The sequence below is a fragment of the Nicrophorus vespilloides genome, unplaced genomic scaffold (assembly GCF_001412225.1).
Source record: "Nicrophorus vespilloides isolate i.1.1-1 unplaced genomic scaffold, Nicve_v1.0, whole genome shotgun sequence".
Classification (NCBI taxonomy): Eukaryota; Metazoa; Arthropoda; class Insecta; order Coleoptera; family Silphidae; genus Nicrophorus; species Nicrophorus vespilloides.
Genome location: NW_017097038.1, coordinates 137,758 through 165,736, shown reverse-complemented (window position 1 = coordinate 165,736; position 27,979 = coordinate 137,758). Strand labels below are relative to the sequence as shown.

General features: G+C 31.8%; 1 protein-coding gene across 1 annotated transcript in view; it reads left to right on the top strand.

Moving 5' to 3' along the window:
• Nucleotides 1-3,455: 3,455 nt before the first annotated feature.
• The window catches only part of LOC108558743 (nephrin), a gene marked incomplete at its 5' end in the record, with an annotated part of 51,051 nt that continues 26,527 nt past the window's right edge, over nt 3,456-27,979 (top strand). Inside the window, 5 exon segments of the mRNA XM_017915756.1 lie at nt 3,456-3,664; nt 17,378-17,692; nt 17,787-17,932; nt 23,183-23,327; nt 25,285-25,415. Of these exon segments, the coding sequence (XP_017771245.1) occupies nt 3,456-3,664; nt 17,378-17,692; nt 17,787-17,932; nt 23,183-23,327; nt 25,285-25,415 (946 nt within the window).

The window sequence follows — 27,979 nt, the reverse complement described above, 5'->3', positions numbered from 1 at the left end:
AGAAATAAAAAAACTCGAGCGATGAATTTTTAAAATTATTTTTATTATAGTACAAAAATGAATAAAATAATTATAATGAAATACTATGAGCTATTCCGCGAAGTTAACTCATTAATGTTCTGTTTTGGCGGTCAAATATAATAAAAGTCGGGATTTTGATATAGTCGGAATTTCAAATGTCGGTATTTTGATTGTCGCGGGATTTTGATTGTCGGGATTTCGATTGCCACCGGTTAAGATCCACTATCGTGGACCCCCATTTTCATTTCATGGACCCCCAATTTTTTTTTTTAGCTGACGTAGACCCCTTGCAGGTTGTCATAGACCCCTGGGGGTCGATATAGACCACTTTGGGAATCACTGATCTACAGTATTTAAACTAGAATTCACCCAATTCCCCCTTTTCTTTTCTCCCCGTCGTGATTAACTTAACTGGTACCTGGGAATCACGACAACCTTAATGCAACTCTTATTGCTGTACATTTATTTTCTAATTATATACAAGTAAAAAACTTTAGAATTATAATTAATAAAAAGTTATTAAATTGTAGTAAAACCAAGTGTTTTTTTTATAAAATTAGAATAAGTAATCAAGTGAAATCTGCGGTTGGATTTATGTGTGGGCATTTACATTGATGAATTTGAAGTGGTGCCTCACTTTTGTCACCAGATAGGATAAACCCCTTTAGACTCATTTATTTTGCATGCGTCTTTTTGCGAGCGCTGAAGTTGAACCCAAAGAAACCGGAGAAGAAGAAAAATAAAGAAAGATAAAAAAAAACACACACACACACTAGGAGAAGAGAAATAAAGGTCTGGAAAAACCGTGAAGCTCGAGACTTCTATATATTTTTGGTGTGTATATGTGTGTTTGTGTCGAGTGTGTATAGATGAAGAGACATCGGCACAAAGCCCGTATCATCTCAGTATTTACTTGGCAAACACAGGGCAGGCACCTCATCTGACACCCCTATACATACAAGAGTGTGTCCACACTTAAGATTATTCCAGCCAGATTGCCTATTATAATTTTTCCCTAGCCGTTATTAAAATGCGCCCTTTGCCTTTTTTTTCGCACGGGACACTCAAAATATTGAATGGGGTGGAGAAAAATCTGAAAGCCGATGATAATGATGATGATGAAATAAAAAAAAACTTTAATTAGCGATTTATTGTAATTAGCAATATGCGGATGGGCGCGTTTTTTTTAATTACGTAATTTATTGAGGATTCCTTTTTTCCCTCCTGTCTTCCGTTCATTTCGTGCCAGCTCCTTCGTCTTGTATCAGAGGCATAAAAAGTTTTTTTTTTATATGCACTTTATAATTATCATAAAATTGTCGTTAAAATTTTCTCTTTTTATTTTCTTTATTACGAGTAAGCGCGATGGTAAGAGGCGATGCGGGAATTACAGTTTTATGAAAGCCTGCGAGAATTTTTTATGGTAAATTCTTTATATAATTGAAAAAAAAAAACAACTTTTATTCAGTGGCGGTTAGTCAATAAGAAACTGAGGGCCCTTGTCCTACGCCTATTTTTTTATAAGACTAATAAATTGTATTTTGTGTGGGCCCTTTTTCTATTTTCTTCAGCTGCCACTGCTATCTTTTCAGTAGATCAAAATTTAACTTCATTCAGTACTTACTTTTTACTCATAATTATGAAACTTAATATGCATGTTAAATTTTATAACTAGTAATTAGTATACCTGATAAATATTTATATCTTATATTACACACGTGGAAGAAGCTTATTTTTTAACTAATATTGTCAATTTACTTTTGGGTATGGAAATATAAGGGTTGATGTAGATAGGGTTGTTCTGACCGCGAAAAACATTTAATATTGGCCATTGTTTTATGCTGTTTTTTTTTTGTAAATAATGAAATTAAAAGTGCGGTCGCGAAACGGTCCCTCCGAGCGGCCAATTACTGTCGGCCCATGCCACCCCTCTCGTTATTTATCACGTCAAGCCACCCCATCCCCCGCTGACATTTCTCGCCGACATTTAATTTCGGCAACTAAACATCGGATAAGTCCCTGACAGGCCTTCAACCCTGTACTGAAAATACCGAAAATTATAATGAAAAGTAACGATTCTCGTATACGGAGATAATTTTAATACATTAATCATACATTTGTTAAAATATAACAATAGTTAAAGTGGAGGATAGTTCAAAATATTATTGATTTAACTTAATTCAAAATATTAAGAGAATTTTTTATTTGTTTAACAGTATTATCTTTAAGTAATCTAACTCGTTTTTGTTAGTAAGTTAGTAATAAGTTTAACTAACCGGAGCTCAATTAACTTTACCTAACTTAAATTATCCCAACTTAACTTAATATAATCGTATCTAATCTAACCATGTCCAACCTAAACTTGTCTTACCAAATCTTGTATAACCTATGTTCATCTTACATTACTTAACTTAAACTTACTTACCTTGTCTAATCGTGTAAATCCTAACTATAACTAACTTGACCTTGTTTTAACTAAACTTTTCGAAACAAAATCTTGTCTTACACAAATTGGGCAAAAATGATTTTTTTTTGGGTAATACGGAAATTTTTCTAATTTCATCTTACCAAACTCAGAGAGCGCTTCTCTGACTACTTTAAAGAACTTGATGTACAAACTGTGAATTGGGTTGTAGATCCTTTTGAATGTGAAATTTATAACATACCAGAAGAACCTCCAGGTTTGGCAGAGGCAATTCTTGAACATCGATCCAATACTGAAGCACGTATTCAAAGCAAATCTGTCGTCTTTTTGGTTGTCAAAGGCTTTCAAAATTGCACATGAGGAGGCGGTAAAACTATTGCTGCCATTTGCAACAACCTACCTTTGTGAACAAGGCTTTTCCACTGTAATGAACATAAAAACGAAAAACAGAAATCGATTAAACGCCGAAGATTGTATTCTAATTGCTCTTACATCAAAAAGTCCCAATTTTGAAGTAATTATATGAAACATGAAGCAACATAATTTTTCCAAAACCTGAAGGGGGAAAGTTTTCAATTAATTTTTGTTTGTTCCAAATTAAGAATTTTATTTTGTTTGTCTATTACTATTTGTTACTATTTTCATGTAACTTTTTTTTTATAAATATGTAAATGTAAATTAATTCAATAAATAATGTTTATTTAAAATTTACATTGATTGTTTTCTTTTCAGAATTGGGGGGGGGGTAATATCGACCTACGCAAAAATATTTTGGGGTAATTGTTAAAAGTTAAAGTATTAGGTTAAATTTTAACCTAATCTATCCTTTCTGGGTGCCTAACCTTGTCCAAGTAATTAACTTATAAATTATCCTAATTTAAGCTATAAGTTTTGTAATGATATAAAAATGTAGTGTTAAGTTTGTTGTCAGTGGGATGACCGATTGCATTTCGTCAATATTGTCTTCTTCATAACTCTAAACTCATCCCCAACAATTTCTCTTTTGCAGTTTCGATGTGCGAGGAAAGCCGCTGTCACAGGCTAGACACTGGTCAGCGCCGGAAGTATTTGGGTCACGTGCCTACTTCCGGACCGTCTCGGAGCCGGCTCAGCTCGTCATCGACGACATCCGGCGCCACGACGAGGGCGTCTACCGATGTCGCGTCGACTTTCGCAACGCCCAAACTCGAAGCTTCCGCTATAATCTCACTGTAATTGGTAAGTTGAAAATACCGGCGGTGGCCAAGAAAGTCAAGCGAAGCCCCGCTAATTGAATCCCCAAGTGCACAGTCTCTACGTGCTTATCAAATATCATTTGTAGCGTCTTAAGAACTTATTAAATAACGTATTTTGTCTCATCATTTTTCTTAACTTCCGAAAAAAGGATACAAGAAATATATTAAATTACTAAATGTATACATTTACCAAATATTTAAATTCACTCAATTAACACCATTATTTCAATTATACTGTTCGTGATATAAAACTCAATCTATTATATATAAGCTGGTATACATATTTTTTGTCATTTATTACAAACAGTGTGTATACCTAAAAGTTCTAAGTTGTAATTGATTTATGATGGATGAGTAAAGGGTAAAGTTTGATACAGACGAGTAATTAATGAATGATGAATGTGGTCATGCTTTTATATGGAAAATATATGTGTTATGTCACAGATTTAGAGTATCTTCTGGGATTTGCGTAAAGAAAAAAAATAAGAGATAAGTAATTGTTGCGTCGGGGCCATTTCTGAGTCATTAATCTGATGGCTTTCATAAATTGCGGCTCATCTAGAAATAGAATATAAATTATTAGCGTATTAGACGGAATGACAGGGATAAGCCGTGGCGATCAATTAGGGGTAATTAAGTGGCGCTGTGCCTTTTTCGACGATGAGGGCAAACCGAGTATGCGGATGTGTATGTGCGCGATCGACCACCGTTAAAACCACTTTCAGGCTCATACAGGGTGGTTCATCTAGTAAATATGCACATATGATTTTGCCACGTAAGCTGATGTACTTGCAAAGGGGATTCTCGAAATGATGCATCTTGGATTGGTAATACTGCTTAGAACAGTCGAACTGACATCCGGTTTAAGACTATTGGAAGCGGTTACTTTGTTGTGATTAAAGTGTCACTCTGTATATATATAGACGGGAGATACACAGATGGTGTGTGTGCAGCAGGTCTAAGCTGCGAGTAATTAAACATATCTGTCAAGTATTAAAACTGGCCACCACCGCTACCAACAGGCGCGTCTCTCTCTCTCTCTCCTCCAAGGATGAGTTATTTGACAAGTGAGATCCGTGGATCGGATCCGTGGATCGATCGGATCGTTGTCGGATCCCAAACGCTCGAAGCCAGATTTAAATTAGTTTAGTTTGACAACGACAGAAGGAGACACAGTTGCAAGCCGCCCTTCCTCGCCCTTTTCTGCAACGCATCAACCATCCTCCTCTCTCTCTCTCTCTCGATCTTATAGAAACAGAGTCATATACACAGACCTAACCATCCCATCTCCTCCGATGCTCTGGATTAACTGCATTAATAATTCATGTCTGAGCTAAATTCGAACACTCGCAAACGCTACAGAAACGAAATGAAGACACGACCAGATACGCGACCTCTTACATAATATAACTCGGATCCCCGGCATTTATAGGGCTCTCACCGCCCTTTGTCAAGCTTCACTAACCCGGACTTGCCCTTCGTGCCCCGTCCAACTCGATTCCAGTTTTTTCCTATTCTCCTCATTCAGCTCCTCCTCGACGGATCTATCATCCAACTCGATTCAATTAAAACGTGAAGAAAAAAAATCCTTATATTATTCATCACCTTTGAGAAAATTGGATTACATCTTTTTCTTGCCTCTAAGCCTTTTTACATATTCATGTCAATTCATAAGATTCTCGGAGATTATCTCCCCGAGCTTCGACCGAATGAAACTTTTATGTCTTCCCCTCTTTTCTTTCCCCTTTCTTTTTCCAATCTCATTAACCATTTCAATCGGATTCGCTGTTTATTCATTAGATTCTCAATAATTCTTCTTGCTTTACGTAAAAAAAAATTAGTAATTTACTTCAATCAAATTTTGTACAAAAAATAAAGTTTATGAAGAATTATCCTAAATTTGCACAGAACTAGTTTCGATATTATCAGCTATTTACACTAATCTAACCTAATTTAGACTAATATCCAATTAAGTTCAACTAATAATAAAAAAAATATAAATTCTATCTACTGAAAAAACTCATTGAACTTTTACTAAATTTGCTTAGAATTTCACTAATTTAACCAATTATAAGCTTGAAGAGAAAAAAACTAGATGTAATAAATGAAAAAGTTTGATAGTTTTATTTGTGTAAAAATTGTGTAAACTATGATTTTTAAGTTTGTGAAGAATTATCCTAATTTTGCACAGAACTCAACTGTTTCAGCTATTTACACTAATCTAACCTAATTAACCTAACCTAATTTAGACTAATATCCAATACAGTTCAACTAATAATAAAAAAAAATATAAATTCTATCTACTGAAAAAACATATTGAACTTTCACTAAATTTGCTTAGAATATCACTAATTTAAGCAGTTATAAGCTTGAAGAGAAAAAACTAGATGTAATAAATGAAGAGGTTTGATAGTTTTATTTGTGTAAAAATTGTGTAAACTATGATTTTTTTATTGAATTATATGATGGACTATTGTATACTAAGTAACATTTTTGTAGGTAATTCACCAAAAAGGAATTCTCGTTTTTTTTTTTTGTATGTGTGTAATGGGTATTAGAATGGCGGAAGAGAATTGGAATGAAGCTAAAGAGGTGGATGAGAAGAATAAGAAAACGGTATATATTCAATCTGGAAGATTTCAATAAAAGTCGTCGCAGGCTTCGGCGAGGGGTTAGAGGTGGCGGCGCGCGCGTTTATCCCCCAGTAATCTAAACTGGCGAGCATTCATTAAGGGTGCATAAAAACACAATGGCGTGTAATCTACAGAGCCTTTAAAAATGAAATCTGCCGTCTCTAAAGAGCTGAATGGGTTATAAATGGAGTGAACTTATCTGTCAGAAAATTGGATTCGATGCGCGGATTATTTCAGTCGCCGTGGAAATCCGTCGAAACCTCCTTTCACAAAAATTCCGCAAAACGATAATGAAGTCTACAACCGGCAGATAGAAAAAAAAAAGAGAGAATCGTAAAGAGGAAGGTCGAGGATGATGGGGAAAAGGAGATGGAACGGTGAACCCGTTTCTTTCTCTATTCTGGCGTGGCCTTATTGATTCCTCCCTCAAGTAATCCGGGCTGCAGCTATTAGATATTACTATTATTCTTTGAAAAGAGCACACATGTAAGCAATTCAGCGTGTAATCCTTTCCTATATGCCTTCGCGTACACTCCACTTCACACGCCATTATAAACTTACATTGAAATGGATACACGAGGAGCTTTTCAGGATTTTCATACCCTATTACCTAATATTACGCTTGCACATTGCTCTGATCCATCCTCCTCATTCTACCCGCACGTACTTTAGATTCCTTCCACCTTCTACTATCTCTCCCTCTCTGTTCCTCCCAAGCAGAATCACGAATTATTCAATAATAAAGCCACCCCCTTGATATTATTACCATTACTATTATCGAGGATTCAGATTCCCAATACGAAGAGTCACGTCCCAAATGCATGCCTCCTTTCAAAACTATACGATTATATATGTATATAGTACGAACTTTTTATGCAGAAAGAGAGAGAGATCCTGAAGGAGCCACCAGTTTAAACATTAAATTGATCAGTTTCGTTGCGAAAGCTTCCAGTCGCATATATATTTATACACTCCAAAAGGAAATTGATATTTGTTGCTGCAGATATTCCGAAATCAAATCAGCAATAAAAACCGCGACGGCACGAAATAAATTCACATTATGCCGGAGATTCCCCGCTTAAAAGACACACAATATATTTTCATACCAACTCTCATAATCTCCTCTCTCTCTCTCGCATTTATACTTTTTTTCTCTTCGAAATATTTTCCAATACATTTTTTTAAATTAAAATCTAACGCATAAATTCAGAATCCTGAAATATTGCATTTTATATACTCATTATGTAACAATAAATATTATGCAAGTACATAACACTAGCACTTGTTGAGCTTTAAGAATCTACACTATACGTAATATAAAACATACATGAAACTAAATTTACTAACATTAGTTTCATATCTTAAAAAAACATATATTTTTACAAATTTGAAAATGTCCTTTCTTCACATAAGTCTTTTATGTAATTATGATATTAGAATATTTCTAAAATATATAAAAAATATTGATATAATTTTTCTATGTAACTATAATATTAAAATATTTTTAAAAGTTATAAAAAAAAATCTATGTATTTGAAATTGATAAATTATATAACGAACAGTAAATCTCTCGGTGTTAGTCAAAATTAATAACGTGCTGTAATAAGTTAAGCAAAGTAAATTACACGGTAAGCCCGAACCAAAATATATATATATATAAAAAAAGAGTTCAACAAAAGTTTTGATTGATTGATTGTTGTGTGTGTTGTGGGGAATCAATTAAAATCGGCGTTTGTATACGCAAAGTTCGTTATAATAAATTAAATAATTACAACGCGAAAACGAATCAATCTGGATTATTACGAGTAAAACAAGAAAATTTATGAAAGGAAAATAATCATAAACGAAACATTAATAATAAAATGAAACAAACAAATATATAAACAAGGTAAAATGGATTAATTTGAGGTTTAATCGATTATCCAAACCAACCGGTGGATTAATTAATTATTAATGAAGATCATTTATCTTAAAAATTAATGGGCGCAAAATTAATATTTAATTATAATCCCGTTAGAAGTGTGTTTACAACGTGGAAACGAAAAAAAAAATATTGAAAAAAAAAGGATGAATTGATGCTGGTGCTACTCTCGCATCCTTTTGTTTCTCTTATTTTCGTCGTGGATGAAGAGAAAGGATTGATTAATTATGCAGATTTTGATTGATTGATCCGGGTTTAAGATGCTGCTGGGCGAGAGAAATATGCTGCAAGTTATAAAGGGGGCATTAGGGGTGTAGGGTGTGTGTGTATATAGAGCCGGAACAATGATACGAGGAACTTATATTGCAGAATAATATTGGGGCCACTTAGCATTCGTGCAGGCAATTTAAAGCTTAATACACGAAGTTGGTAGCAGTAAACGCCTATTAATATGATAGTAATCGTTGCAAAAACCTACACCCTATCTTTGGAGCTTCTCGCTCGCCCTCACGCAAACCCTCATCTCTCTCTCTTACTCATTCTCTCATCATCTCTCTTCTCTCTCTGTCACACACACACACACTCATACAGCGGCTTTAGCATTGAGTAAATCCATTCTGGAAATTAGAACGATTCAAGTTAACTGTCTTCGGCCCACAACCTCTGCGCCCCTCCACTGCGAACTCCACGACCACCGCAGTTACGTAATCATGGAAAGCCCGTGCATACTTAAAGGTCGGACCCGTAAAATTTTATCAAAAATTATTGTTTCCAACGAAATTAAGTTGTTAAAACTCGCACTGTACAAACGCCGCTCTAAATTGGACGATCGTTATTTTTTATACCATTGTATTTTGAATTAAACTTTGGGACCATACACTGGCAGCGATCTGGGGGAGGATTTGTAAGATTAAATTAGTTCATTATGTGCTTCATAGCGTTTTACTTGGAAACTTTATTATAAACGACTTATACTTACGCCATTCCGCAACTCACTAATTAACGAAATTACAAACAATGAACAAACACCCAAAAAAAAATAAAAAAAAATGACATTGCATTATACGCATTATATAATGACTTATAACATGGGTCGGCAACCTTATTGGAGCAAAGAGTCAGTTTTAATATATATTCAATTTAGATAAAATTTAGTGAGCCGCACCAATCAGGGTTAAATTAGTTAATGATAAATATTCTTTTTTTCTATGACAACGACGCTTTGCGACTTCGGAACTGCAGATTGCCGACCCCTAACATATAATATTGCTTAAAATTTAATCTTTATAATAATGATTTATTGACCAAAATATAGAGAAAGCCAAGTTACAATCAAAATGAAATAGAACAAATACTAAAAAGAAAGAAAAAAACAAACATTTCTGAATCTAATGGTAAAATTAAGTATATTAAATATAAATTTTCTATTAATTATGCAATTTTTTGTTATAGAATTTCTTTAGAATATATTTGTTAATTTCTATAATAATCTAATAGTAATTTTTTGGTACATAAACTTTTTTATGTTTGAGCAAAAAAATAAACATTGTCATAATTTAATATGAGGTTACGAATTCATTCATTGTTAGTCCGTTTTGTAGCTCGAACATTAATAAGATAGATCGTAGACAACCCTACAACATGCTGCATTATTTCGAACTTGGTCCATTGTTACTCCACAATGCAAACTGCATTTACATCTAATAGCGCCATTACAGTACCAACAAAATACTTGTTTCTGCATTCATGGTGAATACATGCACACACACAATGCAGTGTAAATGTTACCAACAATTAGGAAAAGGAATACAAATTGTAGTTTAAACATTTTCAAGTATTTTATTAAGAAATTATACTTAATTTAATACCAAAATTTACCAAACTTATACTTAATTAATTAATTGATTTTTTTTTAATTTTTACTATTGTAATATTTAATTAATAAATATATTACTAAACATTATTATTTATTAATTGAAATATACAAAAAAACTACTTAAAATATGAAATTTTCTAGTCTTTTAGAAAGTAAAAAACAATTATTAATTTCATTAAAATAAGTTGTGAAAGATTTATAAAAAAAATGTAGCTTAAAATTGTAATCTTCATTAAAATAATTTGTGAAAGATTTATAAAAAAAATGTAGCTTAAAATTGTAATCTTCATTAAAATAATTTGTGAAAGATTTATAAAAAAATGTAGCTTAAAATTGTAATTTTCATTAAAATAAGTTGTGAAAGATTTATAAAAAAATGTAGCTTAAAATTGTAATTTTCATTAAAATAAGTTGTGAAAGATTTATAAAAAATGTAGCTTAAAATTGTAATTTTCATTAAAATAAGTTGTGAAAGATTTATAAAAAAATGTAGCTTAAAATTGTAATTTTCATTAAAATAAGTTGTGAAAGATTTATAAAAAATGTAGCTTAAAATTATAATTTTCATTAAAATAAGTTGTGGAAGATTTATAAAAAATGTAGCTTAAAATTGTAATTTTCATTAGTCTGATTATGAGTATGATTTTGTATAAATCTACAGAAGTATACATATCTTTCACGTATGTTCTTTATATATTTCTCTTTTCTTCAGGCAACAAATTGCACGTGTTAATTGCTTGCACGCGTGTTGCAGACTGCATACGGCGAAGTCTTTAATAATAATAATAATTCCGGCCGCATAATTATGAAATTTCGGCATTCATATTAAAGTTGAAAACAGATGTTGGGAGGTTCGAGGCATTTCGTTAAGCGAGAGAGAGAGAGAAAGCGTTTGGGCGAGGGGTGCAAGTGAGAAAGGGGATGCAGATCCAGTTTTATAAATAGCCAATTTACCGCCCGCAACACCAGAAGCAGCCCAGTCATAATAACAAATTTCTATAGGCCTGCTTTTCCTATACGAAAACACATCCATATACACACCCGCACCCACAAGGGCATAACTTTTAACACTCATTAACTCCGAAAATAAGCTCCGCCGCTTATTTATTCATACCTTTAGTTTTGAACACTAATTTCATCGTTTACAATAAAGAGCCATACTTTATTGACGGCAATTTTCCTGAGGGTTGAGGCTTGCATGTATTTATATGTAATTAATTTCGCGAAAGGTGATATTCCTTGATTTACATGTGAAATTTAGTAAATAGATGTTTTAGAGCTAATTTAAATTCGTAACTAACTTTAGTTTAGTTAGTTTTTAATTAAATTTTTCAATTTTATAATTAAATATTTAATATTTTCCAATCCATAAAATAATCATACAATTACGTATCACTTCTAAATATGAAGATATGTTACATAATAAGTACAGCAATACTTCCACTATCTGAAACTGCACTAATCGTTGACTTTAAACCTGAAGTGAAACGATCATCAACAGGTTTATTGATATTTAAATAAAGTTATACAGCTTTTGCGAATCAATGTTTATGTGTGTGCAAAATTCTACTAATCTTTTATGAAGGAGATCGCTAACTGGATATTACGTAATAAATTATAACGACACTAAATGGTTGTAACCGCAGCACACGGTTACGACTCCCCTGATAAACCGGTTAATAAATAAATTTAAGAGACGTTCTGCGTTGTTGCAGATTAGTTAATGTTTTCAATTTAAATATTTATGTATAATAATGTAAACCAATATTTAATAAATATAATATGAACAATGCAATTATTAGAATCGTAATTTATTAATCAAAATTGTAATTAATTATTCATAATGCACTCATGTATATTATAATTACGTTAATAAATTATATTTTCAATAAAACATAACTAGGTATATTTTTATAATACAAAGGAAATAAGAATTTATAAAAAAAATGGAAAATATAGAAAAATAAACAAAAATAAACTGGTGAAACTTAAGGAATTAAAATTGTTGAAATGACAGAATTTGCTAGTTTATAGATTTGGTCATTTTTTTTTAATTTCTAGGAGTTTTTCAAGTTAAAAGATCTATTAAAATTAACTAAATTCCTAAAGTTTCTGAAGTTTATAAAATTGTTCAATTTATCAAATTTCTAGTTGTTCAAATATTACCAAAATTTATGAACTTTCTCAAGTTAATAGATCTGATAGATTTAAATTATTACTTGCTAGTTTTATTCAAATTACTGAAGTTTCTTAAATTACTAGATTTGTTGAAATTGCTATAGTTGCTAATTAGTAAAATCTCTTAAGTTACTAGATCTAGCTTAAATTGCTGAAGCAACCAATTATGCTGATATTGCTGAAACTTCTCTACTTACTAGATTTGAAAAATTCGTTCAAATTGCTGAATGTTTCTAATGTTATGTTAATTGTAATTTAACAATATTTTTTTTTAATTAAAAAAAAATCGAATTGTTCGTAAAACGAAACCTTAACTCCTATAAAAATTGATGTAAAATGGATAAAATTTGTTTATTTAAAATTACATAACATTACTTTCATTAATAAAACAAATATTTTGAAAAAATTACATATTGCTTTTATTACTTTTTAAGTCCAAATTGTCTTTATAATTCTTAGTAGTTAGTTTTTCATTGAAGTGAATTGTTTAAATCTATATAATTTTACAGTTGAAATCTTATCCAAATCAGGATTTATATTTATTTGATTTGATTTATAATGAAACGATATATTTTTTATTTTATGTTCAAATAACTTCTTAAACAAATATTATAGGATATCTAGAAATACATTTGGAAATGAAAATATGTAAAATATATTTAAAAGTGGTAAATTCTAAAAAAAAATCACAGAAATATGAACGACAACAAGGGTTTAAAAAAAAGATATGGCCTGTGTGTGTGACACAAGAGTGTTTAAAATTTGGGGTGATTAATTATTGTGCGCGTAATTCGGGCATAAATATTAAAAGGGTGTGTGTGTGAGAGAGAGGGAGAGTGAGAGAACAGAGTGAACGAACGCCGGATACATATGTTCCCTCGGCGTTTCTGGCTCCGAGAAATTCCAATGATTTATTCACCGGATTTATTTGATGTTTAATTACAACTGCTAACGCGGATTACTTCAGGAATTATGTGCGTCGCGCATACATTGTGCGCTCGTACCCCGAATTTATTATAATCGCAACCCCCCGTCGGATCCTCTGAAAAATGTGCATCTATAGAAGGGATGCAAAAAGAATGATAACCCTTCAAAAAAAAAAAACATGAAACGAAAACAAAAATACATGAAACAAACGTACATCTAGAGAAAAAAAAACAACATAAACAACGGAAAAGAATAGAGATGAGAACAGAAGGAATTTTCATAACAAGCAGGAGAAGGAACAAACGACGAAAAAAATATAAAATAAAAGCGTTAGCAGTAACAAAACAAAAGCAGGAGCTACACGAAATAAAAAGCTTTTCATTTGTGTCTCCCGCCGAAAACAGGAAGTGCATCAGAGCGCTATCTGTCTCCACATAAAATAAACGGGAGAAAACCACCCTTATTGTGCTTAATTCATATTTGCGACGCGAAGAAAAAGTTAAATTTTGCAGCAAATAAAAAATATGAAAGATGTAAATACGGATTACATAACCAAGGTTTTAACAAAAAAAAGTATGCTGGCTGGAAGATAAAACTGTTTTTTTTTGAAAATGCTTTTACTTTAAATCCGACAATGGGAAAAAAAGATTAGGATAAATGTATCCAAATCAGAATTTCAACTGTAAAATTATATAGATTTAAACAATTTATTTCAATGAAATACTAAATACTAAGAATTAAAAAGACAATTTTTCAAAATATTTATGTTATTAATGAAAGTAATGTTATGTAAGTTAAAATAAACAAGTAATCTGGGATTTTATCCATTTTACATCAATTGTTATAGGAGGTAAGGTTTCGGTTTACGAATAAATTGTTAAATTTAATTACATTATTTTATAAAAATGTAAATTTATGCAACCAATGTATAAGTAAATTTGTATAGAATTAATGCATTCATTCATAAAATAAATTTGATAAAAAAAATACTATATTTGTCGATTGTAAAGGAATGCAGCAAAAAAACGCAGACGTCTGGTGTTTCTCGCAAATACGCAAAAACTATGAATGAAATTAAATGAAACGTAGTAAAAGACAAACAAAAAAAGATGTGTAATAAATTCCGTCTCGGGTCTAAACGATAAGATAAAGATAATTTATTGCCACGTCTCGACTATTCAATAAAAATAGTTTCATTGAAATTCTTTTCCGTTTAAATAATTTTTTTCTTATATAAATTGTGTAACGCGATTGCACAAGTAACTTTTCACGTAATTAATGGTATTTGCGTATAAAATGCGTAGTTAGAAGATGTTTAAATCGATATGCTTCGAGTATTTTTATACTTGACACCTTAAGTAAGTACTTTAGAGATTCTATATTTTTATTATATAAGTTTTATAATAAATGTATACATATGAAAGCTGAATATTTGGGGAATGTAACAAGTGTTCATACATTACTGTATCTATTTGGTTGTTATTGGTATTTAAAGTTGAAAAAATGAAAAAAAAAATAACGGTCGAAATAACAGTGTTTTCACTTTAGTGATTTTTTTTGGAAACTATAATAGATTGAATGGATTTAAAAGATGCATGTGAAAGCTGGATGTTTGCGAAATGTAGCGAGTGTTCATACATTACTATGTATTACTGGTTGGCTGTAATTAGCGTTCAAATTTGAAAAAAAAATGAAAAAATTATAACGTGGTAAAGTTGACAACACTGAAAACAACGCTCCACGGTGCAACGATGTCTCCATAATTTCGGGGAGACCGGATCGAACCGGGAAAAGAGACGATTGAGGTCTCCAATAGAGAAGAGATTTTGATAGATGTTTGGTCCAGAACTATGAAAGCAATTTTGATCATAAGGAAGCAGTATTAGAGTTCTTCCTTTTGGTAAAAGGAAGTGGCGCCCGGAATTTTCCCAAGTCAAAACACACGCCCAGCCAGCTTGGAGATTTTTATACTTTACATTTGTATTTCGTACGTGATAGCATTCGTCATGTTACAAAATAAACGCTAGAAAAAGCAGTGTTTTTAAAAATTTCTTCTTTAAATCAGACTAATAAGCTAAAAAATGTATTTATCAACTATAAAACGTTATTATAAATACGGTTAATTTTAATATAGAAGAAAACACATAAATATTTTCTTATTAAGGAGCTAAAACCGCAGGATTTGATAATCCAGTCTGAAGCAGATTACGTTGTCCAATTTTTTTTTAAATATTAGCCTTTTCATGCATGTAAAATATTTTTTTTCCTGTTTTTTCATTATTGTTGTTTTAATGGAGCGTGGATTAAAGTGGACAGGAGAAGCGCTCTCAAATATGGAAATACTGGAATTCGCGTAGGCGTTCGAACGTGGATGCGGTCAACGCAGCGCACAAAAAAAAGTTAACAATATCGTTCGGAACTCCTTTTTTTTTCTATAATTCTCTCAGTTGTTGTTGTTGTTTTTTTCATTCATTGATGTTGTTGAATTTTTGTTTTGTTTCGATGCGGGCGCCAACCGAATGTAATTACGGACTGACGGAAAAATAGAGCGGCGACGAGACGGAAAGCAAAATTAAATAGGGCGCAACAAAAGACCGCAATAATAATAGGACACGTAGGACCCTGTGCTTTGGTTTTTCCATACTCTTTTTTTTTTTTTGCAATTCGCTGTAGATTTTTGCGGCCTGTAATTTTTCGCGTGCAAACGGAAAAACGCGTTCCCAAAAGAGCTTTGCGAAAAAATTATCTCCTGTTACATGCAACTGATTTTTTTTTGTTCCTGTCTATTTTGCAACTGCGTACATAACAAGGGATTCTCGTTGCATTGATTGAATTTACCCTTATTTAATCATGGAGTTTTCTAATTAAAAGTTTGAACATAGACAAGGATTATTTATATTTAGAATAAATCGACAATGAAGTTTATTTTTACTATTTTGCAAAAAAAATATTTTTTATTTATTTACAGCTTTTAATCAAATTTTTCAAATATATTTTACATAATTTCTGAAAACGTAAGAAAAACATTCTTATCGCAAATATTTAATTTCATTTCTTTCATTATTTCAACTCTTTTTATTTGAATTTTCAATGTCACTACAAAATTAATTGTATCTAATTTATACATAATTTTGAATACTACATAATTTATCGTTAAATTATTTAATGAATGAGTAATAATTTGCCAATTTCAGAGCATTGTTATTAATGGTTGAAACCAAATTGAGCTATTAATATTATTATACATTATTAATGAAAAATGTAAATGAATTTAATATTTAATGGTTTCCAATTTACTCTCCAAATAATATTAAATAATGAATAGGTTTAATATAATTCAAGCGATAATTAATGAATAAAACAGATACTTATTGCTAATTTCTTCAAATAATAATTAATTCTTAATTTTTTTGAAATTAAATAATTCGTTAATAATTTATTATGTAAGTAATTAATGAAGTAAATAAATTATTCTTAATTACGTAATATAAATATGAACTATAACAATTTGTAATGATTCTAAGGCTTGTCTTGTTTGATGAAACTAATAGTCCATTATGTGTGCATAATCGATGTCTTGAGTATTGTATACATGTTATTATTTTCCTTATGATATTGAATTTTCAGGTTCATTATTAATGGATAATGAGGCAAAACACTGAAATACTTCAAAGTGAAATGTGTAAACCTGTACATTTTTTCTTCTTCATTTCCACATGAAACAAATACTATGCACATTCGGCTCTTTTGATGAGAAATCACAATTCCTAAGGCCAATATATAAGCTAACTGTAAAATACTTTCTAATGTAGTAACTTTCATATTAAATTAGTATTTGATTTGATTTTGAGGTAATTATATACATTTACTAATTCAACACTTTTCGGCGGATATATCCGCCCAAGTTTTTAAATAGAAACTGTGGAGGCGCAATCATCGAATTTTAGTTCTTAGCAAGACGTCGTTAGTCTTCTTCAGACATGTTTTTGATTAAGCTTTGACACTAGTTCTGTAGAGACGTTACTTAAGTTATCAAAAGGGTTACAAACAAACTTTAAAAATAATAAATACTTAGGGATTCTTTGAAGTGGGAATGACATACTGAAGTTATATAATTATTCAAAAATTATTTATTTTGATTTTGTTCTTTCTGAATTGCAGTTCCGCCTGAGCAACCTACGATTTTGGATAAATGGGGGAGACAGTTGAACGGAAGCGTGGGTCCTCACGAGGAAGGCGATGATATAACACTGACATGCAGAACGGTTGGAGGTCATCCTCAGCCGGTGGTGCGATGGATGGTGAACGGATTACTCGTGGACGATCAATACGAGCACAACGCTGGAGATGTCATCGAGAATCGTCTGGTTTGGCCGACTATAGGAAGGAAGGACCTGGACGCAATCTTCACCTGCCAAGCGGTCAACACCATCCTAACAGAGCCGAAAGAAGCCATCGTCATGCTCGATCTACATTGTAAGTCCTCTCCCAAAAATTAATCCTCGGCAGACGCCAAAAGTTCCTCGAGAAGACGTAATACCTGAGAGAGATGTTTGTTATCTTGTTACAGTAAAGCCGCTGACGGCGACTATCCTGAAGACAGTAAGCCCACTCGTCGCGGACCGTAGATATGAAGTGACCTGCGAATCGGCAGGATCTCGACCTCCCGCCATTATAACATGGTACAAAGGCAAAAGGCAACTCCGCAGGACGAAGGTACGTCGCGCACGACATCCGCCTCGTTAAAACATCTTCGCTTCAAAGCGAAAAATATATAAGGGATTCGACCCTTTACACTCATCATCGTCTGTGCGTATATCGAGGTCGCATTAAACGCACGCGAGAACGGCCCTTTTGTGTTTGAGCTAATATTTAGAAAATCCCTTAACCGAAACTTTCCGAATACCGAAAACCATCCACGCGTGCACGGAAAGCCCATTCATTCATACATTCATCCCGGAACCCAAAACCCGTTTTAATCCGCCCTGCATAAACACAATATTTCCAATTCTAATTACTTATGTTTACATACGAAAAGTTTTTTTTAATTAATCATCTCTTTGCCCTACAAATACTATATTATTTTAATTAATTAATATATACACAACTAAATTTACATTAAGTATAAAAAAATAAATTTATGAATATATAAAAAAAGAATCAAAAGTGCTCTAATTCCAATATAAATCCCGATAATTATTGTTAAATGTAGAAAAAATGTCTGGTTAAGAACATATGTACATAAAAATACATAATTTGAAGTATTAAATAACACAATTTTGAATAACAATTAGGATTTTAGTTTGGCATCTCATGTAGCATGGAACTCTCATAAAATCTTCTACAGTTAAAAATATATGTATAATGAGAATGTAAAGTATTAAATAACACGATTTTGATTAGCTCTGTACCAATTAAGCTCTTATTTAAAACGGAACTTATATAAAAAAAAACACCATGTATTTATATGTGGATTTGAAGTATTAAATAACACGAAACTAATTAGGATCTTAGTTTGGCATCTCATGTAGCATGGAACTTGTATAAAATCTTCTTCAGTTAAAAATATATGTACAATGATGATGTGAAGTATTAAATAACACGATTTTGATTACCTCGGTACTAGTTAAGCTCTTATTTAACAAGGAACTTATATAAAAACCACCATGTATTTATATGTGGATTTGAAGTATTTAATAATACGATTTTGAATAACACGAAACCAATTAGGATCATAGTTTGGCATCTCGTGTACCATGGAACTTGTATAGAATCTTCTTCAGTTAAAAACATATGTACAATGATGATGTGAAGTATTAAATAACACGATTTTGATAACCTCGGTACCAGTTAAGCTCTTATTTAACAAGGAACTTATATGGATTTGAAGTAATTAATAACACGATTTTGAATAACACGAAACCAATTAGGATCATAGTTTGGCATCTGGTGAACCATGGAACTTGTATAAAATCTTCGTCAGTTAAAAATATATGTACAATGAGGATTTGAAGTATCAAATAACACGACTTTTATTAGTACGAACAAATATATGTGCAAATAACTGTGTATAATTATATAAATTTCAAAACACTCGACGTTGCATTTATGAAGATATTTACTAAATAATAAAAAAAACTCATTAATCCTTGAGTTTCTCATAAATTCATAGGATTCCGCTAAACATGAAACGGAGACAATTTCCCAACTTTGTTTTCATTAATTAAGTTCGGGATTCCTGAGGGCGCTTTACGACATCCAGAGTAGCGTAAACAAGTTCCATGCTCGATGCATATTTTTTGTTGTTGTTGTTCTTGTTCTTCTTCACGTTGTTTGTATATATTTGTTCGTTTTTTTTTCCCTGATTAATTATTTCTCCCTTTGCGCACTCCGGAGGAGAGCAGAAACATGAAATAATAAAATTCAAGAAAGCATAAAGGGCAAAAGTTTATGCAACCATTTCCGTCCCGTAACGACCGGCCCCAATTACTCTCCTACATCACTCTATTTCCCTTCCTTCCGTATATATATATATATATTTTTTATTAACGCTTTTGTTTTATTTCCATGTTATGTCAATTCGCTCTTCTTTCGGTGTATGTGTGTGTATACATGTACAATTTTTTTTGCTGTTGTTGCTGTGCATTCGAATGGCGTTTAATGATGTTACATGGTTTTTAATTAAATTGGGCTTCGTTAACGCATACGCGTACAAATAAAAGCGCCCCAGTTCGGGCAACAAATTGAGTTAATTTCCATGAAATAGAACAAAAAAAATAAATAAAAATAAAATAAAACGAACGCTCGAGAGAGAAAGAGAGAGGCGGCACTTTATAGTTAGCTCCTATTTGTAGTTAATTAATTCGGAAAGGAGGATTTCAATTAGCTTTAGCTTTTGTCTACTCCGCTCAATATTTATTGAACAAACTTTTAGTTTTCATTTGTAATACTAATAATATTTAAAGTAAGGTAATTATTTAATTTGTAATTTGACTAATTATAAGTTTAAAATAATATTTAATAATAATATATACATTAAAATTGTAATTATTATTAAATTTATTAGTCTTAGGTTATTAGGTAATCGACTAGACTATTTCTGTTCTTTTCAAATTAAAATAAATTGACCTCAAATTAGCGTTTGATGACCAATTATAAATCGATATATGGTAAAATCATTATTTTTAATTTATAATACTACAAATATTTAGTGTTATTTAATTTGTATTCTAATTAGTAAATCGACTAATTATGAGATTGAAATATCAATATTTGAAATTTTTGTTCGGGAACCGAATTCAATGAATAATTATACATTAAAATTGTAATTATTATTAAATTTAATAGTCTTAGGTCATTAGGTTAATCGACTAGGCTATTTCTGTTCTTCTCAAATTAAAATAAATCGACCATAAATTAGCGTTTGATGACCAATTATAAATCGATATATGGTAAAATCATTATTTTGAATTTATAATACTACATATATTTAGTATTATTTAATTTGTATTCTAATTAGTAAATCGACTAATTATGAGATTGAAATATCAATATTTCTAATTTTTGTTCCGTAACCGAATTCAATGAGGTCATTAGGTAATCGACTAGACTATTTCTGTTCTTCTCAAATTAAAATAAATCGATCTTAAATTTGCGTTTGATGACCAATTATAAATCGACTAATTATGAGTTTGAAATATGAATATTTGAAATTTTTGTTCGGGAACCGAATTTTATTTAAAAAAAACCAGTTTGAGAACAGAATTCAATGATTGAATACATTAAAATTATTATAAAATATATTGTTTTTTGACAAAAGGACTATCGACCAAAGTTTTTCTTCCCTCCTCAAATACAAAAGTTTCGAACTTAATTCGATGTCTGAAGGATTTAATCATGATCAATTTTAAATCGATATTTGGTAAGATCAAACAGATAACATATGATATTTGTACTGAAATGAAATCAGAAAGATACAGTGTCAAAGTATTTGGAGAAGACAGAGAGCGAGCGAGAGAGATTTTGTCGGAATTAAATTAATTACAAAATATTTCTGTGGCAATTTGTTCGTCGGAATGGGCTTTCGACGCCGCTGTTGGATACCGCGTTACCATTGTGTTTAAGCAAAACTGTGCGCAGCAATTTAATCATCAACAAACGGCAAACAAATATTAATTACATTAAATTAATTAGCGAAATTACGGCGGTTTTGGGCGCCAAATTCGCGTCTAGCTAAAAGGGGAGCGAGAGTTATACAACAATAAAAAAATTTATATATATATAACATGAGATGGTTTGGGAATGTAATACACGTTTTGGATTTAACGATAACAAATAAATTATTCGTCGGCGTTTTTCCCCTTTCGTCCGTTCCCGACATTGTCCTTAATTTTAATTGTTGAGAACAACGCGCGCGGGTTTTAACTGCCACCTCAACTTCCATAATTAATAACAACCGAAAAGCCGCTTTGCATTTGCAAATAATTACATTGAATTAAACGCACCGTTAAAATTGACGGGCGAAGAAGTTTCCCATTGTTTCGCAAATCGTTATTTTTTCTGTATTAAACGCAACTAAATATACTTGTAATTAATAACTTAATTAATAAAAAAATTAGAATAGATTTTGTTTCATGTCTAATTCATAAAAAAATAAATATATTTAATTCAGGTGAAAAAAAAAAACAAGATTTTTCAAGAAATTGAACAAATAATTATGAAAATTCTTGTTCCAAAGATTTCACGTTTATAGAACAGTTTGTGTTATTATTAAATCAATCTAAAAAAATCTAAAGTTTTTGTAACTAATTAAACTAATTGAAATTTATCTTATTGGATTTTTTTTCCAAAATTTAGTGTTCTTATTTATTATATACATTTTCATCAATACAACAAAAGCTATTTTCATTCTTTTTATGAAAAATTATAAGGTTTATGTAGAGTTAGGATCCAAAATTGAAATATTTAAATTATTCAAATCAAAGTTATGGAAAAGGAAAATGGTAACGCTTCTTTTATGACAGTGTTAATTTTGTAGAAAATTATTTATTAAGTACATTTTCTTATAATTTATTTTAATAACTTCAATAATAAATGTGTATTAAAGTTATTAAAAAATAATACGAATATACTGCTTGTTTCATTAATTTTTTTCTATAAATTTTCATAAAAATCTAAATAATCTAATTTATTATTTCTACAATAAAAATGAAAAAAACTTATATAAAAAAATGAATTGAATTAAATGAAACTATAAAATTTTTTAATCGAATATAATCCTTTTTTTATGATTCAAGAATGATTTCATCAAACATTATTTTATAAGAGAATTAAGGTTGAGAATTGTGCACTGCTTCAATTAGTTTTTTATCCGTTAGTAGGAAATTTATATTGATTGCGTTCCAGAAATGAATGCGGCGGTGGCCGGTCGTAAAGATAAAGCCGGATATAGATGTGGCAGTAAACATAACGTTTACGTTTCCGGGCGGAGATTAAATATAAGAAAGAAACTGAGGAAACGAGCCTTTAATCTTGGCGCGCCGGGGTTTCTTATTGTAACGGGGGAAATTTGTTGAGGATTAAACGTGTATGTGCATGCGCTTGCATCAGTATTAGTGTGTAAATGTGAAAGAATATATATATATATGTGTGTGTGTGTGGTGTGAGAAGAGTGTGCATAAGTTTTAGATAACTTTGATCCGAAGTAACTGCTACCCCCGTCGAAAACTTTTGTTTTCTCTTCTCATCTGGAGTAAGCGAATGTGTGTGTGTATACGCTTCTAAAGTTGTAATTAATTGAGTTTTAGTGCACTTAATCCGTATTTTATGTTTGCTCTTTCTCTCCATCACTTTTTCGATCTTTTATATATATATCCTTTCGCCAACTACTCTAACCACAGTAAAATAAGTGAATGATAATAATACTAACATTTTTTTTTCATTTATTTGTGTTCTCTTCCGGTAAAGGAGGAAAACCGGGAGAATGTGACGATCAGTGAGCTGAGCTTCGTCCCGACGACCGAGGACGACGGCAAATCTATAACTTGCCGAGCGGAAAACCCGAACGTCACGGGCCTCTTTCTGGAAACTTCTTGGAAAATTGACGTCGTGTGTAAGTACATTGATATTTTCATATATAATAAGTTAATCTAAAAATATATTCCATTCAGAATCACAAGTTTTTATTTTCAGTCCATTCTTAGCGTTAGAATTTATAGAAAATTTACTTGTTATTAAAGATTTCAATTAACAGTAATGATTAAAGATTCTTAAGTTCTAAAGTCAGATTCGTATAACGAACTTCTTACAAACTGATTAACGTTAGTATTGGGAGCTAACACTAGTAGTTATGTAAAGTTTAATCCACTTCTTAATTCGGTTAACGAACAATTCTGGAATTAAATATTTTCGTTAACCGAACATAAAAACAACTGAAATTATGTTTTATTATATTCCTATTAAAATACAATAAGAAATAGTTTTGACAAAAATTTATAAAAAAAATATTTGTATATGAAATATGATGTAAGAAATTAGAAATTGTATTTCAATTAATTCTATGTTTTGGATTGAATTGTTGAAATATTTATAAATCTAATAAGTACCAAACAAATATATTTAAAAAAAAAACTTTCAATATATTCTGTTTGGAATCAATTTTGTAAAAATCAAACAACGTTACAATTTTTATTTTCTCTTTGCTTAACATCTATACAAAGAAGTGAAACGAATCAATTTGGCGGTTATTGGTTCGCTACATTTTCTTTGTCCTCTCTCTCTCTTTCGTTGCTCGAAGAACACTCTGTAGCCAATGTCTACCTACTCTCCTCACCTCAATATTGTCTGAAGACGGGAGCATCTCTTTTCTCCTCGAAGCCTTTTTCTCTTCCACATCCACGCTCCCGTGCATACGGTGCGCGAAATATCCTGGCCAGGATTGAAATGCAAATTGGTTTTCCACAATAAAAACACACATACACACGTGCATTCACGTACATGTGCACACACTTGCAGACACATACAAAGACGCGAAGACGAAAAGAATGGAAGATCGTGTGGCTTCGGTGTGAGTGGAAACTGCACAGAATTTCTATATCTATTCACCACACATATTGATCTTACATTATCCAAAAAAGGGAAGAAAAGAATCGTTCTCCATTTATTATTCACATTATGGATATTTTTCTGTATTAAAATTTGATTTTTCAACGTAATTGAATAATTCCATATTAGTTAAATTTAATAATACAATTTTTCATATATTTTATAAACATTAAAGAATCACATTAATCGCAAGAAATATGTGTTTAATAAATAAAAAAGAATAAATTTTGTATAATAATTACATTTTTCTGTTAATATTAACCAATTAATAAAATAAGTTAATTTTGAAAATTGAAAAAAAAAATCTTCTCTAAAAGAATTAAATTACATTTTTATATTCATATTGAAATAAATATATGTAAATATTTTTTTTATACATTTTATAATTATACTAAAAAATAACTGTGATTCTATAATCTTGTATGAAATTGTCTTAAGTTTCTGATGTATAAGGATACTGCAATATAATATTTATTGATATATAAAAGGGAATATAAAAATCGTAACTGAATGGTTCTTAATCCAGTGGAGACTATTGAATTTCTGTGGATGGATAAAGTGACTTCCTGCGTCCAAAAAAAGGGCCTCGAAAGGAAGGAGGAAAAAAAAGAGAGAAGGAGAGGAAAGAGAGACAGATTCGCTTCATCTTTTTTTTTTATATGGGGGGATATAAAATAAAAGGGGGGCCGAATGGGTCACTGGAGAGACGTAGGAAATAATCATCAGGATTCACCCCATTTGCGCTCGTCTGCCTACCTCTGCAGCAGCAATCCCCATTCCGTCTCTTCTTTAGAATCTCCTCCGCTCATTTCGGGCATTGTTTACCCATCTCCCTGACAGCACAACAGTCTATCAATGATTTATACGAGGCGTCTTTCGTTTCTGTCGCTGTTGTTATTCTTTGTTTTTTTTTTCTATGTTGTTGTTGTTGCAGTTACAATACCTATTGTTTTTGTTGTTTTCAGATCCTCCAATCGTCTCGCTCAGATTGGGAAGCACTCTGAACCCGGATGACATCAAGGAAGGCGACGACGTTTACTTCGAGTGTCACGTCAAGGCGAATCCCTTTTGGAGACGTCTCACCTGGCTACACGACGTAAGTAGTAAATATTGAAAAATTTTACCATTTTCAATCTACCCGCCCGCCCCACGTGAGGAATGAGAAACGGTTTGGGAAATCGATGATGATGTAGTAATACCGCTTGCGAATTGAAGAGATGCAATGTCAGGGGAAATTTTCATCATCAACCTCTCTCCGTCTGGGTCATCCGTTTCCTAAAGCCATATATACGTATAAGAACATCAAACGGTTGTAATCCGATTGATTATTTCCTTTATATGTTATATACTGAAAGGGGGGAGCGAGTAGCACATACATTTGTGCTTTTATTTCTTATACTCCGTTACGCTGACGTACGCTGGAAAAATTGTCAAGGCAAAGTGCAGGAATGTTTTCGCCTGGATGTCAGATGCATAAAGATGTCAAAATTCAGCTGATTGATTTTCCCCCCTTTTCTCCGCCGCCTCCGCTTCCATTCTCAAACGAGCCGGAATCGAAACGTTAAGTCGCGAGACAGCGTATTGGCACAACATCAATATTTTCCCTTGTTCCGCGCCGTGTCTTTGGGGGGAGTAGGAAACCCATTCATCCACCCTTTCGCATGTTTTTTTTTGAATCCACCCCCGGATCCATCTTTTAATTCTTCAATCAAAAACCGGGGCCCCGCGAACATTAATCACAATTTCAATTAGACAAAGAGCCGACGCGCGCGCCCCGAATCATCCCTCTCTCTACCCTTCCATTAAAATAATTCCTGGGGGGGCGTCCGCAATCTTAATGATTCATTCCGTTTTCATATCGGCGCGCATTTTCCTCTACCTCATCCTACTATTTTATTTTTTCTACCCAATTTTTTTCTTCTTCTTGGCGGGGATGAAATTTATTTAAGCGCCGAATAAAAATCATCCCCGAAAACCGCCGGCTCCGATTATCGGGTATCTCTTCTCCTCTCTGATGTGGAGGGAGAGGGTTTTGTGCGGATCGATGCTGTAGTAGATTGATAAAGGAGAGATGGGAAACTTAATGAGCTATGAACGAACAGAAGGAGCGAATGGTGCAGAAACATATGCTGCCGTCGATACACGCGCATCAGTCGACCTATAACCTCTCCCCCGCCGCCAATCCTCGTATAGAATGCATGTATAAAATACCCCCGGATCGCTTCATGGCTTCAGAAACCCGGCGCATCCACCGACCGATCAAAACAACCGAAATGAAAATTTCTTTCAGTACATCATCTTTCAAATATGACAACGTTCATAGTAATATTTGTATCATTTCAACGACATTTCAACATATCCAATTTTAAAATATGTGGCTTCTTTACCCCAACAACAACAACTTACTTTTAAACGATAAAGTCTAGTCCTTCCTGAATTTATATATTTTTTGTATGTTAATACAAAATTTACGTTCACATGATTTTTATAAATAAACATATTTATGTTTCAAATATTTAAGAATTTTAATAATATTTGTTGGATTCATGTTTCTATCCATAAAACATTCAGTATTTTTATGGAATTTACAATATTCGTTCTGATACTATGAAAAATTAAATTAATATTTTCTCTTATTTTCAAATCTTCATTATCTATGATTAAAAACTATTTTATTCATTATTTCATAATTATTTTCTATATTACTATATAATGTTGGAATTTGTTGTTAATATTATCTTTAGTTTCTATTTCTGAACTTAATATAAACATAGTATAGCTGCGTAGGCTTAATAACAAAATCAGTAGAAGGGAGTATAGATCCAGTGAAATCAATATCTTCTTGTCAATATTGACCCAAAACTGACCCGAGTCTCCGTCGTCGCTGCAACATAGTTTCCAGATTATTGTGGTATCTCCAACCCTCCAACGTATCTTCAAAGTCGCTTATGTAAATCAAGAGTGTTAAATTTTTCGCTGACGTTTCAACCTTGCCATGTACGTTTTTCTCCAACCAATTGAACGCAAACTATTTGTCTGTTATTACATCCAAGAGAAATCGTATATTTTATTAAAATTCCTATTACCCGAAAAGGAAAATATTGCGAAACTATGAAACAAGAAAATATCATTTTTGCACTGAGGCGCTCCTCTACTCCCATCTCTTCTCCACCTTTCTTTTTTCCTCTATGCATATGAAATATAAATCAGCCGGCACCTGTAAAAGCTGAAACGCTGCGCAAAGTAAAAGAAAACATTTGGAGGAAGATAAGCTATTGAATTTTTATGGGTTTTGAAGGAGTATGAGGAAAAGGGGAAGCCAAATAATCTCATCCATATATTTCAAATATTTATTATGCGGATAGGGCGAAACAAAAGGAAAAACAGCGTTTTCGTCTTTCGCTCCACTCCGGACGTGACGATTCCAATAAAAATTTATTTTAATCCGTTTCCAGCTTCAACTTTGACTTCTTCATCATTTCTTTTTCTTCTTTCACTCATTTCTCACTTTATGCTGCGTCTTTTTTTTTTCTTGTTTGCTGCCGTAGGAAGTGGAAGAGCCGGAAAGCGCTTAAATTTATATGCTTTTATTAAAATATAGAAGAAGCCGAGCGTGATTTCTCGCTAAGCAAATACTCGACTTTGAAATTAAAACATTTG